The 18,078-nt window shown below is 40.3% G+C and overlaps 1 protein-coding gene across 3 annotated transcripts in view; it reads right to left on the bottom strand.

Moving 5' to 3' along the window:
* Nucleotides 1-7,345, bottom strand: part of UQCC1 (ubiquinol-cytochrome c reductase complex assembly factor 1) — a 101,351-nt gene extending 94,006 nt beyond the window's left edge. For all 3 annotated transcript variants that reach the window (XM_069495402.1, XM_069495403.1, XM_069495404.1), the window contains exon 1: nucleotides 7,290-7,345. In XM_069495402.1, coding sequence (XP_069351503.1) covers nucleotides 7,290-7,313 — 24 coding nt within the window. In that variant the 5' untranslated portion in view covers nucleotides 7,314-7,345. The remainder of the gene's footprint in view (nucleotides 1-7,289) is intronic.
* Between the last annotated feature and the right edge of the window lie 10,733 nt (nucleotides 7,346-18,078).

Genomic DNA, 18,078 nt, shown 5'->3' with positions numbered 1-18,078 from the left:
TCACAGCCTTCTTGCACTCAGCAATACTAGACAATACTTCAGTACCATATTTGGGGGCCATTTTAAACACAGAAATCACAAAAAAAGCACAAAAATGCAAAAAATGGCACTAAATAGACCATGAAAGGACACTTGTTTATAGTATAAGAGGTGAAACAAGAAGGCAGAGTGTTTTTGTTTGACCTCAGCTAGCCTTTTTTGATCGCAGCTACGAACCTGCATATTGGCTGCTCAAATTTCTCACCCCTCTGCACGTATCTGCAAATGACTACAACAGCTTCCGAAGTACTGATTTTGCGGTTACAAATAAATTTTAGCAACTAGGTGAATTCACAAATACAGAATCCGTGAATAATGAAGATCTACTATAGTCATGAAATCTACTCTGTAATTCCCCAGTGGTGCCTAAATTCTGAATAGCATGGATACTAATTCAATTCCATACTCCAAAGAACAGATAACACTGTAACAAATCCTCCTATGAGTTACAATGTGGCATGCTACAAAAAGATACTTCTGTAGACCGGAGAAGAAGAGAATATTTAACCAGTCCTTCAAAAATTATTGAATAAGCTGCCTCTTCCCACTTTATTGGGAGTGTCCAATCTGAGTTTCAAAATGTTGATTAGTACAGAACAGTCTGAGCGAATCATTAAGGGCGAGGGTTCAGGTTTCTATCAGAGAAAAGAGTTAACAAATATGGCAAGGCAGGAGGGTAGAATAAATCCTGTGGTATTAGATTGGATTTAGAATAATCGGTGTGGGTTTTAATATATATAGCTAAAGAAAGAAATAGATATATATATGTTTACGTGCATGTATAAACACACATATATTTCCTACCCATGTCCTGATAGGGCCTAGAGGCAATGAAACCACAGTAGCAATGAACACATGTAGCAGCCAGATTTGATTTCTAAATAGCAATATCCACTAAAAAGAACTAGTCTCCTCTGGAGAAAAGTTAACTCCAGAATGGGGCTGATGCTCCTGAAAGCCTTATTCACAAAGAATTGGCATTATTTAATTTGTCTGATAATTTATCTTAGAAAGCTCTATTTGCAAGACTGTCTTAGAACTCACCCAGTGTGAAAAACCTCTTCCCCAGGAGCCCTGGTTGAAAACAAATAGATGTAACTGTTTAACTTCACGGCTTCCTAAGGCAGTGGATAATGGTCGGGAAAACAAGAGGCTAACCAAAACCCTTTAAAGGAAAAGCTGGGGAATGAGATGTCCTAAGGGGCTTTGCTTTGAAAAGCTCCAACATATGCCTGGTCCGTGCACATACACAAGTCTATGCACATATCCAAAGCTGTGCACATGCTCAGGAAAGACCTGAGAATGCCTCTCATTCCTGGTTGACCTTGAGGTTCTGCACAAGCAGGAAATGAAAGTGAAGGCAGAGCTGTTAAATGCCTGGCAGAGTGTTGAGGGTGTATCTCAACATGTACACAGAGCCTTTCATCAAAAACTGGGAGACACTGGTTCCAGGCATTTAAGGAAATTTCTCTTGAATCATTAGCTGACCACTAAGCTAATTAAGCAAAGACTTCAGGGGCCACACACAACAAAGAATACAGACTTTATAGAATTAATTCTGGAAAAGTCACAAAAACACAATAACACTGGGAAGGGAAAGAACCTGATTTCCAGAGTTGCCACATTGTATTATTTAAAATGTCCAGTTTTCAACAAAAAAATTACAAAACATGCAAAGAAACCAAAAATATGGCCCATACATAGGGAGAAAAAAGCAATGAATAGAAATGTCTCAAAGGAAGCCCAGATATTAGACTTAATCTAGACAAAGACTTTAAATTAGCTATTCCAAATATGTTCAAAGATCTAAATGAAACTGTCTAAAGAACTATATAATGTCTCACCAAATAGATTTATAAACAAAGAAAAGAATTATTTTAAAAGAACCAAAATAAATTCTAAAGTTGAGAAGTACAAAAACTAAAAATTCACCAGAGGGGCTTGACAGCAGATTTGAGCAGGCAGAAGAACTGCCGACCTTGAAGGTAGGTCAATTTAGACTATCCAGTCTGAGGAATGGAAAGAAAACAGAAAGAAATGGAAAGAAAATGGAAATTTAACAGCCTCAGAGACCTGTGGGACACCACTAAAAGTACCAGTAAATGTATAATGGGAGTCTCAGAAGGAAAGGAAATAAATGGACAGAAAAATATTTGAAAAAATAGTGGCAAAAAACATCTCAAATTTAATGAAAAACATTAATTTAGAAATCCAAGAAGGCCAGTGAGGTGGCTCATGCCTATAATCCTAGCACTCTGGGAGGCCAAGGCAGGCGGATCGAGCTCGAGCTCAGGAGTTTGAGACCAGCCTGGGCAACAGAGTGAGACCCCATCTCTTCTAAAAATAGAAAAATTAGCTGGGCGTCCTGGCATGTGCCTGTAGTCCCAGCTACTCAGGAAGCTGAGGCAGGAGGATTGCTTGAGCCCAGGGGTTGGAGGTTTCAGTGAGCTACGATGATGCAGTGCACTCTACTCAGGGCAACAAAATGAGACTCTGTCTCAAAAAAGAAAAAAAAAATGTAATTTGAATGGCAATAACAGCACAAGGCAGGGGGAAGAACAGAGCCATATAGAAACAAAGTTTTTATATATTATTGAAATCAAGTTAGTATTAATCCAAACTAGACTATTATGAATTAAGATGTTAATTGTAATCCCAGAGCATCGACTAAGAAAACAGCTCAAAAAATACAGTAAAGTCTTATACCATGTACAAAAATTAACTCAAAATGGATAAAAGAACTAAATGTAAGAACTAAAATTGTAAAACTCTTAAAAGAAAACTTAGGGGAAAGACTTTATGACAGTGGATTTGGCAATAATTTCTCAGATATAATATCAAAACAAGACAACAAAAGAAAAAATAGGTAAGTCGGTCTTCATCGAAATTAAAACTTTTGTGTATCAAAGGATACTGACAACAGAGTGAAAAAGCAACCCATGTAATGGGAGAAATTATTTGCAAATCATGTATCTGATATTGACATCCAACATACATAAAGAACTACTATAACTCAACCACCAAAAACAAACAATTCAAAAATAGTCGAAGCACTTGGACATTTCTCCAAAGAAAATACACAAATGGCAAATAAGAACATGAAAAGATGCTCAACATTACCAGCCACTAGAGAGATAAAAAGCAATACTACAATGAGATCCCACTTCATACCCATTAGAATGGCTACTATTAAAAACCAGAAAATAAGTGGTGGTGAGGATATAGAGAAATCAGAACCCTTGTGCATTGCTAGTGGGAATGTAAAATGGCACATAGCTACTGTGAAAATGGTATGACAATTCCTCAAAAAATTATATAGAGAAATTACCATATGATCCAGCAATTCCACTTCTGGGTATATATCCAAAAGAAGTAAAAGCAGGGACTGGAACAGATACTTGTATATCCATGTTCATAATAGCACTATTTGCAATAGTCAAAAAGTAGAAGGAACCAAGTATTCATTAATAGATGAATGGACAAAATATGGTATATCCATACAATGGACTATTATTTAGCCTTAAAAAAGAAGGAAATTCTGGCACAAGCTACAACACAGATGAATCTTGAGGACATCATGCTGAGTGAAATAAGCCAGTCAAAGTCAAATAATGTATGATTTCACTTATATGAGGCACCTAGAGTAGTTAAACTCATAGAGACAGAAAGTAGATTGGTGGCTGCCAGGGGCTGGGGAGAGGGGATCATGACAAGATAGTGTTTAATCAGTTTGCAAGATGAAAAGAGTTCTGTGGGTATGCATGGTGACAGCAGCAAAACAATGTGAATGTACTTAATGCAACAGAACTGTACATCTAAAAATAGTTTAAAAGGTAATTTTTATGTTACATGTATTTTACGACAATTTTTTAAAATTATTTTTTATGTACAAAGTGGCTTTCTACAATTTCTGCTAGCCCCAAAGAAAAGCAAAAATGACTACCAATGCCCAGGACAGCTCAGAAAACCATAACCATGTCCAGTTCCACTGCTCAAATGTCCAGTTTTTCTGCTGTAACCACTCAACAATAGTGTTTTAGTTTCCTCCTCCTTCCCAAACTCATCATTGGTTCTCCATCACTAGAGAAGGGAAAAAATTGGCTGACAGGACAGAAAGAAGAAAAATAAGGGAAGATTAACAAGAATGTTTCAGGAATACTACTTCTCTGTGGTTCAGTTTTCTTATCTGTAAAACAGGGAAAATAGGTGGACACCTTTTTCAGCCTCTACCCATCTGTACCCAGATGCTCAAAATAAACAGCATTTTGCTACAAAAATAAAAATAAAATAAGATAAAATAGGGAAAATAATATGCCCTCCTTTCCAAAGGGCTGCTGTAAAGATTAGGTAAATTCATATATACAAAGTATTTAAAAGTGCTTATCACATAGCAAGTGCCCTACCAATGTTAGCTATCAATATTATTGCCCAGGAAATCTCAATAACACCTGGCTTCAACTACAGCATCTCAGTTCTCTCACTCATGCATGCACTCTCACTCTGGAGAGTTGAGCACCAACTCTCCAACTGCTAAAAACATCTCCAGCTGGATATTCTCAGTGAAGGACAACACTAACAACTCAGTCATCCAAGCCAGATCTGGAACTTATTGTTAAATTCCTTCCTCTCCCTCACCTTCCACATCTAACCTCTCACAAAACCCTGTTGACTCTATTTCCTCCATACCTCATTAATCCACCCTTTTTTCTTAAACCACCCTTCCCTTAGTACAGGCCTTCTTCTTCTAGGATTACTTAAGTAGCTTCTGATTGGCCTTGGGGATGCTAATTTCAGCCCCCTCTGACTGATCCATCCACAACTGCTACAAGAGGCTACTAAAACAAAAATCTTGTAGTGGACATACAGTTTAAAAAAGAAAGAAGCCAGGCACAGTGGCTCACACCTGTAATCCTACCACCTTGGGAGACCAAGGTGAGAGGACTGCTTAAGGTCAGGAGTTCGACCTGGGCAACACAGCAAGACCCCATATCTACCAAAAAATTTTAAAAATTAGCCAGGCACATTGGCTTGTGCCTATAGTCCCAGCTATTCAGGAGGCTGAGGCAGGAGGATCACTTGAGCCCAGGAGCTCAAAGTTACAATGAGCTATGATCATGCCATCGCACTCCAACCTGGGCAACAAAGCAAGACCCTGTCTCTAAAAAAAAAATAGGAAAAAAAAAAAAGAAAGAAAGAAGAAACAACAAAAGTCTTCCCCGATCAGTGGTGAGTGGGTGGATGGAAGGGAGAGCAACAGGAGAAAATAATTGCACAGAGGCACAGAGAAACTTTTGGGAGGGATGAATATATTCGTGATTTTTATTGTAGTTATGGTTTTTCAGGTTTTATTTTCTATCTCTCCTATTAGATTATAAACTTGAGAGTAAGATTTATTTTTTTCATGCTCAGTGCATTGCATAGTTCCTAGAATGCTGTAAGTACTGGCACTCAAAATAGTTGCTGAATTAAAAAGAAGAGGGGAAAAAAGCACCAAAACATCGATTCATTCTCTGATCATCCCTAAGCAACCTTACTGATTAAGAAAATCTGAGGCTCAGAGAAGTTAGATGACTTGCTCAAGGTCACACCCACAGTAAGCAGTGGAGCCAAGCTTTCAGCCAAGGCTCTTCAGACTCCTAAACAGGTGCACTTTCGTGAATTTGGGAACTCCTTACAGTGCCAAATGGTTCCTCAGAGTAGATGATCAGTACATATCTACTACTTTCATGTTTACTGCCACTTTCAATTAGTCCTAAGGAAGTTTCCATTGCTTTAACACACATTACATTATAATGTATGATAAGAAGACTTTAGGGAATCACAGTATAAAGTGAAAATGATTTTCCTTATCTAAACTCGAATTGTACCAAAAAAGATAAACAGAAAAGCATAAATAGAAAAAAGAAAGAAGATCAAACTAATAGAAGGTAGATGGTGAGGTGGCATCTGTGGATGTCACCACCTAAGAAGAAATGAATCTGCAACAGTTCACATGCTAAGGGTAAGAATATTTAAGATAGCTGGGACAACCATTAATTTCTAAGACAAATCAAGGTGTTCATTTCAGGTCTCTAGTTCAATAAATTTTTCATCTTTTTTCCCAAATATCCATCTTAAAAACTAAATAATTTAGAACATCCTAGCTGCCATTTCCCCAGTCCTCAGATCTGAATCAATTTCTGTCCTGAAATCAACAAATACTTCACCAAATGAATCTTTCTGTAGGTTTTAGAAACTATGCTTTAAACAAATATTTATTGAGCCGCAATGGAGGGTACTGCACTTTGCTAGGCTGGCAAAGAATACAAGTAAAATCACCGTCTCTGTAAGCTATATATAAAAAGATTAAAAAGCAACTCAAAAGATACCAAAAGATAGGAATAGTCCACATCTGCTATGAAAAACAATGCTCTTGGCCCAATTTAAAAAAAAAAAAAAAAATTTGAGACAGGGTCTCACTCTGTCGCCCAGGCTGGAGTGCAGTCATCATAGTTCACTACAGCCTCAAACTCCTGGGCTCAAGTGATCCTCCTGCCTCAGCCTTCCCAGTAGCTGGGACATCCAGTAGCCCAGTGCATCCAGTTAATGTTTTTATTTTTTGGAGAGACGGGGTCTCACTAAGACTTGGTAAAATTATAAACTCTCCCACCCCTCCACGACTAAAAACTAAGCTCTGTATCCTCATAACCTTTTTTTCCTGCTACCACTTTCTTCTTTAATTTCTAAAGGAAAGAGTATGCTAGAAAGATCGGACTTAATCTCAAGAGGTGCAGTAGTTTCACATATGGTGCTAAAAAATGTAGTAGTCCTTCCTTACTTCATTCATTCAACACATATTTATTGGACACCTATGCTATGCCAGACACTGCACTGTGCATCAGTGACAGTCATAAACTAGAACTCAGGTCTCCCGAAACTCCAATCAGTACCCATGTGCTCCTCTCCCTGAGGGAAAACAGTTATAGGTGGTGACTGAGGAAAAGCAAACCCAATCAAATAAAGGTCTGGTGTCATTCTCCCTCTCCTCGAAAGAGGAGGAAGCCAAGTCCAAAACGGGGGTAGGGAGAATTGAAAAGCTGCCTCAGTTTCCCCGTGGAAAGGAGACCGCACAGCCTGGCTCTCGCACAGGCTGCCCTCCTGCGCTTCCTCCCAGTTCCTCCCCCAACCCTCACCCCCACCCTCAACCCCACCCTCTCGGACTCCAAACCGGGACTCAGCGGGCGACCATAGGAAATAACTCCTTCACTCACAAGGACTCGCACCAGCAGCGCCATATTCCTCAACAACCATTTCCGGGTGAAGGGCGAGCTTCCGGAGTCCCCGCTGCCACCACCCCTACACTACGTCTTCCTTCTGTCAGCGGGAGCCGGGTAGCGGCGGCGCAGGCGCACAGAGGCTGCTGCGCGCACGCGCGCGCTTCCCCCCGCAGTGCTCGAGGCTGTCGTGCCCGGGCGCGCGCCTCCCTGCTGTCTCATTTATCCTCGCCTTCGCGTCACAGTGGCTGGAGTCCTCCACCCCCACCTCGGGGCTTTTCATATCTCTCGCTCTGCTCTTTCCCCACCTCACCCAGCCTCCCTCCTCAGCCCCTCCTTCCCAGACTCCACCCCAATGAATATCCCCCGTTTTCAATGGAGGTGCAAAAGAACAGGACCTTGGGAAATCACAATGTTTAAAAGGAGCCTGAGAAGGAGTCTGAGATAAGAGGAGCCCAGGAGACTGCAGAGTTCTGGAAATCAAGGGAAGAAGGCGGTCACATACCGACCCGAAGCCTGGTAGAGGAAAGAACTTTGGGGGGTTGTGGTTGGTTGGTTATTTAATGAGAACATCTTTGAATATTGATAGGAGAGGATCAGTAAAGATGAGAACACAGGAGAAACAATCAAGGTTGCAAAGAAAGAGTTTACTGGGAAAGTAGGAGAAAATGGCCTTGGTAGAGGACTCCTCTTCCGTTGTATCCCAAGAGAAGTAGAGAAGGTGCCGATGCTCTGGGGGTTGACTGGGAGCAGAGGGGCAGGATGGTGAAGGACATCTTCCTTTTCATTCACTCAACAAAGACCGACTGAGTATTCGCTATGTACTGGACACCAGACAGGTGTAGATCCTGGCTTCCTGGAGCTCTCAAACTGTTAGGGCAGGCATATAGGACAGTCTAATAAACCAGTGCAAAAATAAAAACTGAAATAAGTGCTATGAAGGAAACAACCAACCGCTAAGCTAGAGAATAACATGAGAAACTGCTTTAAACAGTATGACCAGGTAAAGCCTCTAAGTGACATGTAAGGTGAGGAGGAGCTAGCCATGGGAAGTGACTTCACTCGTGCTATTTTTTTTTTTTTTTTTTTTTGGCCAGAGTTCAATGATGCTGTCATAGTTCACTGCAGCCTCAAACTCCCGGATTCAAGCAATCCTCCCACCTGAGCCCCTCTCTCCCCCCAGTAGCTGGGCTAATTTTTTTCATTTTTTGTAGAGACCTGGTCTCAGTATGTTGCCCAGGCTGGTCTCCAACTCTTAGCCTCAATCAGTCCTCCCACCACAGCCTCCCAAGTAACTGATATTATAGGCGTGAGCCACTGCGTCCTTGCTTTTTTTTTTTTTTTTTAATTTCAGGATATTATGGGGGCACAAACATTTTGGTTACATATTATGACTTTGCCACACCCAAACCATGATTTGGGGTGTGGCTTTTCCCCTCTACAATGCTCACCAGGTCCATTACTTGTGAGTTTACCCACCCCCAACCCCCTAATCCCTGGAGAATATTACTACCATGTGAGCACCATAGTGTTGATCAATTAGTGCCAATTTGATGGTGAGTACATGTGGAGCCCATTCTTCCAATCTTGTGATACCTCACTTTGGAGAATGGGCTCCACGCCCTTGCTTTTTTCAAATTTATTTTTATTAATTGACAAAAATTGTACATATCATGTACAACATGATGTTTTTTGGTTTTTGGTTTTTTTTTTTGAGACAGAGTCTCGCTCTGTTGCCCAGACTAGAGTGCCATAGCGTCACGCTCACAGCAACCTCAAACTCCTGGGCTCAAGCAATCCTCCTGCCTCAGCCTCCCAAGTAGCTGGGACTACAGGCATGTGCCACCATGCACGGCTAATTTTTTTTTCTATCTATAGCTGTCCAGATCATTTCTTTCTATTTTTAGTAGAGATGGGGGTCTCACTCTTGCTCAAGCTGGTCTCGAACTCCTGACCTTTAACAATCCTCCTGCCTCGGCCTCCCAGAGTGCTAGGATTACAGGCATAAGCCACCTTGCCCAGCCCAACATGATGTTTTGAAACAGGTATACATTGTGGAATGGCTAAATAAAGCTAATTAACATCTATTATCTCGCAGATTTATCATTTTTGTGGTAAGAACACTTAAAATTTACTAAGTGATTTTCAATAATACAATACATTGTTATTAACTATAATCACCATGTTATGCAGTAGATCTCTTGAACTTATTCCTATCTAACTGAAATTTTGTACCCTTTCACCAACATCTTGCCAACACTCTCCCCATCCCCCAGTAACCACCATTCTACTGTGTACTCCTATGAGTTCAACTCTTTTAGATTCCACATATAAGTGAGATCATTCAGTATTTGTCTTTCTGTGCCTGGCTTACTTCACTCAACATAATGTCCTCCAGGTTCATCCATGTTGTCACAGATGTCAGAATTTCCTTCTTTTTAAAGACTGAATAGTATTCCATTGTGTATGTAAACTACATTTTCTTGATTCATTCATCCATTGATGAGCACTTAGGTTGATTCCATAACTTGGCTATTGTGAATAATGCTGCAATGAACGTGGGAGTGCAGATACTTCTTCACCATTACTGATTTCATTTCCTTTGAATATACACCACACCCAGTAAGTGGGATTGCTGGATATGATCATATGGTAGTTCTTTTTTTTTTTTTTTTTAGAGACAGGGTCTTGCTCTGTCACCCAGGCTTGAGTGCAGTAGCCTGATCATGGCTCACTGTAACCCAGAATTCCTGGACTCAATTGATCCTCCTGTCTCTGCCTCCCAAGTAGTCAGCAAGTACAAGTACTACAAGTACAAGTACAAGTGAAAAATCCCTGAAGTAAAGGCATTCAAAGAATTGAGAGCCTAGGGTTTAGGATGGATCATCTACAGACATTTAAGTTACCTAGAGTGATGGCTAGATGTGGAATGAAGGGGCATACTCTATGTATGACGCCAAAGTCTACAGTAAACAGAGAGTGTTCACCAGGTTGGGAGTAGAATGAACATATAGCATGAGCCTTAGAGGAGCAGCAGGTAGAGGACTAATGACTTGAAAGTGATATTAGAAGGCAAGTGCAAAAAGACTCCAACTCCCAGTCTTAACACACACTGGGTATAGAATGATAACAAGCAACATCCCAGACAGGGCTGCAAGGGAAGTATATTCAAAAGGTAAGGCCAGGTTTGGGTTAAGACAGTAAGTAGAAGGAACTTTCTGGGAACAGGCTGGCAGTATAGTCAACTTTCTTGCCCATGGATTCCAGGGCATCTCACAATGCTCCTACCCGTGCTCCTTAACCTTGGCTCCCCAGTGTCACTCAGCTTCTTCCCACTGCCAGGGCTCCTTGTCCCCCAGACACTCAGCCTGAAGCCCCAGCAGTCTCAACTGTTCTCCCAAAGCTCCTTCTGCGTAAGTTTCCTCTTTCTTTTTACACTGCCTCTGCCCCTCAGACTTCCCACACTTCTTTATAGGCTCCACATTGAAACTTAGTCATTCATTTAAAAAAATTGCTGAGCACTTACCAGGATCCAGGCACAGATCTAGACGCTGCAGATACAGTAGAAAATGAAACAAAGTTCTTACCTTCATGGAATTTATGTTCCAGTGAAGGGAAACAAGCAATGGGCAAATAAATATAAATAAATATAATCTAATGTCAAGTAATGGTAAATGCTAAGCAGGATAAGAATAAAAAATGATAGGGTAAGGTGGGTTTTAGATAGTATAATCAGGCAAGGCCTCACTGAATTTGGTAAGAAATGTGAATAGAATGAAGTGATAGTGACCCCCCCCCCACACACACACGTAAATATCTTGGAAAAGAATATGCTAGACAGAGAGAACAGCAAGTACAAAAGCTTCAATATGGGAGAATGCTTGGTGTTGTCAAAGAGCAAGGAGGTCATTATGACTGGAGCCAAATGAATGAGGAAGGATATGGTGGGAGAGGAGCTTGGCAAAGATGGCCAGGGGCCAGACCGTGGGGGGACCTTTTTGGCCATGGACTTTGGATTCTATTTAGTACGTGTTAGTACAGATGAAGAAAATCACTGGAAGGACATACAAGAAACTGGTAATGGTATGGTTGTTGATTCTGAGGAAGAGGACTAAAGGACTAGAAGGTTAGGTATGGAAAGTAGACTTTTCACCATATGTCTTTTGGTCATGTTTGAATTTGTACCTTAAAAACCTACATGAGTTCACCTTAAAAACTTAAATAAGAACATCCATCTCACCCTCAAAATCTTCTTCTGCAAAAAAATTTACTCATTGGTTCTAGGGAAATACAAAGAAGTACTAGGATTACAGGCACGAGGCACCACGCCCAGCCCATAGAAGTAGTACTGGGTCCTTATTCTCAAAGTCCTTACAGTTGGGTGTGGATTTATAGTATATATATTCACAACTTTTATTAGAAAGACGATGAGGCTGGGTGGGGTGGCTCACACCTGTAATCCCAACACTTTTGGAGGCCGAGGAGGGAGGATCGCTTGAGAAAAGAAATTTGAAACCTGTCTGGGCAACATGGTGAGACCCCAGCTCTACAAAAAATAGAAAAATTAGCAGAGTGTGATGATACATGCCTGTAGTTCCAGCTATCGGAGGTGCTGAAGCAGGAGGATGGCTGAAGCCCAGGAGTTTGAGGTAGCAGTAAGCAATGATGATGCCACTGCACTCTAGCTTGAGTGACAAAGCAAGACTCTGTTTCTAAAAAAATAAAAATAAAAAAATAAAGGGCCAGGCACAGTGGCTCACACCTATAATCCTAGCACTCTGGGAGGCCAAGGCAGGAGGATCCCTTGAGCTCAGGAGTTCTCGACCAGCCTGAGCAAGAGTGAGACTTGGTCTCTACTAAAAAAAAAAAAAAAAAAAATTGAAAAAATTAGCCGGGTGTGGTGGCATGCGCCTGTAGTAGTCCCAGCTACTGGGGAGGCTGAGTCAAAAGGATCTCTTAAGCCCAGAAGATGGAGGTTGCAGTGAGCTATGATGATGTCACTGCACTCTAGCAGCAGAGTGCAGATTCTGTGGGCAACAGAGACAGACTCTGTCTCAAATAAATAAGTAAATAAAATAAAAAGACAATGAAAAACAATGAAGCAAAACAATGAAGTTGGACTCCTATCTTACACCATACTGAAAATTAACTAAAAATGGATCATGGACCTAAAAGCAAGAGCTAATCTATAAAATTTAGAAGAAAACATAGGAATAATTCTCCATGACCCTGTGTTAGGCAAAGCCTTCTTAGATATGACGTCAAATGCACGAAAAGCACAGATGACAAAAGAAAAAAAAAATGGATGAATTGGACTACACCCAAATCTTAAATTTTTGTGTTGTAAAAGATACTATCAAAAAAGGTGAAATATTTTCAGATCATATATCTGATAATGGACTTGTATCCAGAAAATATGAAGAACTCTTATAAGCCAATAATAGGAAAATAAACACCCAATTAAAATGGGAGGGCCAGGCACTATGGTTCACGCCTGTAATCCCAGCACTGTTGGAGGCTGAAGCAAGAGGATTGCTTGAGGTCAGGAGTTAGATACCAGCTTGGGCAACATAGTAAGACCCTGTTTCTTTTCTTTCTTTTCTTTCTTTTTTTTTTTTTTTTGAGACAGAGTCTCACTCTGTTGCCCTGGCTAGAGTGCCGTGGCATCAGCCTAGCTCACAGCAACCTCAAACTCCTAGGCTCAAGCAATCCTTCTGCCTCAGCCTCCCAAGTAGCTGGGACTACAGGCATGTGCCACCATGCCCAGCTAATTTTTTTCTATATATATATATTTTAGCTGTCCAAATCATTTTTTTCTATTTTTAGTTGAGACAGGGTCTCGCTCTTGCTCAGGCTGGTCTCGAACTCCTGACCTCGAGTGATTCTCCCGCCTCGGCCTCCCAGACTGCTAGGATTACAGGCATGAGCCACCGTGCCCCACTTCCTTAGAATGTTAAACATGAAGTTAGCATATGATTCAGCAATTCTATTACTAGGTACATATCCAAAAGAAATGAAAACATATGTCCACACAAAAACTTGTATATAAATGTTCATCATAGTATTATTCACAATAGCCAAAAAATGGGAACAATCTAAATATCCATTAACTGATGAAAAGATAAATAAAATATGGCTTATCTAGACAATAGATTATTATTCAGCAGTGAAAAGGAATGAAGTCCCAGTACATGCTACAACGTGGACAGTCCTCTGCCAAAACATTATTTAAGTGAAAGAAGTGAGTCACAAGAAGCCACAAACCAGATGAGTCCACTTCTATGAAGTGTCCAGCCACAAACGCCCCGGGCTAATTTTTGGACCTCACGTGCCAGAATTGTTTTAATTCTGAAATTTTTAATGTGTATCATTCTGTGTTCTCAGTATCCTATTCTTTCAGTTTTGATTCATTACGTCTAGTACACCTGTCATTCTACCCCACTGAGACCTCCATGCTTTTTCTCCCTTCTCTTTATAATCTGTTAACCCTTTCTTTACTTCTCCTACTTCTCCTAACTAGCTCAGACCATGTGGTCTATCATTTTAATTGCTCTCTTGCCAATATTAACTCTCTTGCTCAAATGTTTTTCTATGTTGCCCACCTAGAAAGACCTTAACCCTGCAATTGTCCATTTATTCCATGCCTGCATGTCAATTTTTTTAACATGTAAGATACTGTCCGATAGATTCTTAACTGCTATTGAAAAAAATCATGCAAAGGACATATTGTTACCACTAAATATGGTTTCCAACCTTTATTAAGTTGAACTCTGCTTCCCTCTTCTCCAAAACTACCATGTGTGACTGTGTTAGATTTTTAGGGCTGCCATAAGAAAATACCACAAACTAGGTGCCTTAAAATAACGAAAATTTATTGTCCCACAGTTATGGAGGCTAGAAGTCTGAAATGAAGATATTGGCAGGGCTATGTCCTATCTGTAGGCTCTAAGGGAAGATCCTTCCTTACCTCTTTCTAGCTTCCGGAGATTGTCAGCAATCCCTGGCATTTCTTAGCTTGCAGCTGCATAACTCCAATGTCTGCCTTTGCTGTCACATGGCATTCTCCCTGTGTGCCTGTTTGTCTTTTCTTCTCTTCTTATTGGACTCCAGTCATATTGGATAGAGTCTACCCTAATGACCTCATCTTAACTTGATTATATTTGCAAAGATCCTATTTTTGAAAAAGATCATATTCACAGGTACCAAGGGTTAGGACTTCAACATATCTTTTGGGGGGACACAATTCAACCCATAATAGGAACCTTTTCCACATTCCTCAAACCTTGACTTTGACCTCTTCCTACTGTCTCTCAACAGATGACCTCACATCCTGCTTCACAGAGAAAACAGAAATTAAAAGACATCAAAGGAAACTCAACTTCCCACCACTAAATCAACAAACCTGCTTTTATCGTGTGCATTTTATCCTCCCTTTCCTTTTCTCATTTGATGGAAGAATTGCTGCTTTTCCTATTTGAAGCTAATCTCGTAAGAGCACTTCAAACTTGACATGTCCAAAACTAAATTCAACATCTTCCTCTCAAAATCGGTTCCACCTTCTGTGTTCCTTGTTGTTGTTGTTGTTGTTAAATAGCACACCATTCATCCAATTACCCAAGCAAAAAACCCATAGGACTCATCCTTAACTTTGTGTTTCCCTTACTCTCTCCATCCCGACACTCCCCAAGTCCTGCCAGTTCCATCTCTTAATACATATGAATTCCAGCTGCTCTTCTCCAACCTCCACTGCCTCCTTCCTAGTTCACACTGCTATCTTCTCTCACCTGGACTACTACAACTGATTTGATCAGCAAGTTATATCAATTCTACTATGTGGATAGCTGGAGTAGAACATTTCAGGCAGAAAGAACAGCACATGAAAGGCCTTGAGGTAAGAATGGGCTTGATTGGCTGGGCGCGGTGGCTCACGCCTGTAATCTTAGCACTCTGGGAGGCCAAGGCAGAAGGATCCCTCGAGATCAGGAGTTCGAGACCAGCCTGAGCAAGAGCAAGACCCCCGTCTCTACTAAAAAATAGAAAGAAATTATCTGGACAACTAAAAATATATACAGAAAAAATTAGCCGGGCATGGTGGCACATGCCTATAGTCCCAGCTACTTGGGAGGCTGAGGCAGAAGGATTGCTTAAGTCCAGGAGTTTGAGGTTGCTGTGAGCTAGGCTGACGCCAAGGCACTCTAGCCAGGGAAAAAGAGCAACACTCTGTCTCCAGAAAAAAAAAAAAAAAAAAGAATTGGATTGATTCTTTTGAAGAAAAAAGGAAAGCCAAGGTCAGTATGGTTGGAATGTAGTGAGTGAGGCATGCAATATAGAAGATAAGGTTTGAGAGGCAGACAAAGTCCAGATTTTGGGGCCTTGGAGGCCATGATAAGAAAACTGCATTTTGTTTTAAGCAGAGCAGTGACATGATCTGATTTGCAATTTTAAAAGGGCTCTTTACAGCTGCTTTATAGAAAATAGGTTGTGGATCACACCACAGGTTACTTCCAATGTGTACTCTAGGTTTGGCAAGGTGAGATGTGAATGTGACCCCAATTTTGGGACTTGCTCTAGCTCGCTTTCATTGTAGGTTTGGCAAGGTGAGATGTGAATGTGACCCCAATTTTGGGACTTGCTCTAGCTCGCTTTCATCGCTTTCATTTCCCATATACAATGGGAAAACTATTCAGACTGCTTGAATTTTAGCTTCAAATAAGGAAACCTCTTTAATTCCCTGTTAACTGCCAGGGATCAAGAATCCCTCCCTGGAAGAGGCAAGGTAATACATTCTTTCCCTGTAGAAAAAAAAAAAAGAACAAAAACCACTGTCACAGGAAACCAGAAAGAAGGGAAGGCAGGCAGTGTCTCAGTCCCAGTGGATCACATAACCAAGCCTAAGGTACCCACCTCCATTCAAAGTGACTGTGCTTCCCTAAACCAAAAAGCCATTGTCTAACAAGAATTTTTACTGATTTATGAACTTCTGTATTTAAAAATTTTTACAAAGATTAAATATTTCATATATCACCTTTTTAAAAAAATGAACTTTATACTGAACTGTTCTAGAACATTCAGAATATATATTTTCTATGACAATATTTGCCAATGAGATCAAAGTTTTCTTTTTTGGTTTATTTTTATTTTTATCTTAGAAATATTTAGTTGACAAATATTATATGTATTCAAGGTGTATAACATGATATACATGTGTAATGATTATCACAATCAAATTAACACATCCATTACTACCCATGCTGTACGTCAGTTGCCCAGAATTTGTTCATCTTATAACTGAAAGTTTGTACCCTCTGATTAATATTGCCATGTTTCCCCCATATCCCAGCCCCTGGCAACAACCATTCTCTTCTGTTTCTGAGTTTAACTTCTTTAGATTCCACATATAAGTGAGATACTGTATTTGTCATACAATATTTGTCTTTCTGTGTCTGGCTGAGATCAAAGTTTTAAAGTCTGTTCCTCTTTGAAGAACAGTCCATACCCTTGACCTCTGTATCAACTAACTCAGCAGAGAGCTGGGTACGGTGTCACATTTGCCTCCACAAACTTGTTTTCTCTGTACCTTGTTGTTGTACTGTGCAATAACAACAATTTTGCGATTTGAGAAACCACTCTATAAATCTTATTTTTGCATTTATTGTAATAACATAATTGAGGATACCGTGTTATGTTAGTTTTTAAGAATGGCTGTACAGTATGTCTGCTGAGCAATTGCTTAACTGATAGATGCAATGACCTGTGTAAATAGCCTTTTTTCCTGCATTGTATTGGACAGCTGAGAGCCCAATGTACAGTCCACCTGGAGCAGAAGTAGAGCATTATGATCTTCATTTTAGCCTTGCTCTTGACTTCATTCTGTCCCCTTGTTTTCTTTTTCTCTTGGCTCACATTAGATTTATCTTGTCTTATATATTACATATCCTCGTAAGACTCTTAAGTCAATTCTGAAACATGGCAAAATATGAATGAATGAACAGTATTAAAGATGATGAAACCCTTTCAATCAGGCATTAAATCCCATCTCAAAAAAAAAAAATGCCTCTGAAAACCAGCATATCCTCCTGCATTATCTTCTTAAAGAACAAATATCTCTGCTTTAACTAAAGTACTATTCCCAATTGCCTAGAAGCTAAAATTCAAACTCTTTCAGCCTTAGTGGGGATTAACAGCCTCTTCCCTTGCTATACCTCCCCTGCCCCTCCCAAACACAAACATATCCTACTGCATTAAACTTTGAGAACATGGCCTTTGTGCATGCTGTTTCCTCTGCCTGGATCATCCTTCTCCATCTTCCTTCTCCTTCTGGCAAACTTCTTTCTCCAAAGCCTAATTTAAATGACACCAGGCACAGCAGAGATCCCCTGTAGTCCCTGCTACTCAGGAGGCTGGGTTGGTGGGGGAGGATCCGGGATCCTTTGAGCCCAGGATTTCAAGACCAGCCTGGGCAATATGGCAGGACCTCGTGCCAATTAAGAAAATTTAAATGACACATCCTCTGTCTTTTCTTTCTAATTTCCTTTGACAGAATTAGCTTCTTTCTATTTTGTGCTCTCATGGCACTTATTTTTTTAATTATTTTTAATTACTATGGGTACATTATAGTCATATATACTCATAGGGTACATATGATGTTTTGATACAGGCATATAACGTGTATTAATCAAGTCATGGTGATTGGGGTATCCAGGTGATTGGGGTATCCATAACCAAAAGTATTTATCATTTCTTTGTCTTAGGAATATTCCAATTCCACTCTTTTATTATAGGTATT

Source organism: Eulemur rufifrons, chromosome 20 (assembly GCF_041146395.1).
Source record: "Eulemur rufifrons isolate Redbay chromosome 20, OSU_ERuf_1, whole genome shotgun sequence".
NCBI classification, from domain to species: Eukaryota; Metazoa; Chordata; class Mammalia; order Primates; family Lemuridae; genus Eulemur; species Eulemur rufifrons.
The sequence above is the reverse complement of the archived record's forward strand: the minus strand, read 5'-3'. Positions and strand labels throughout refer to the sequence as shown.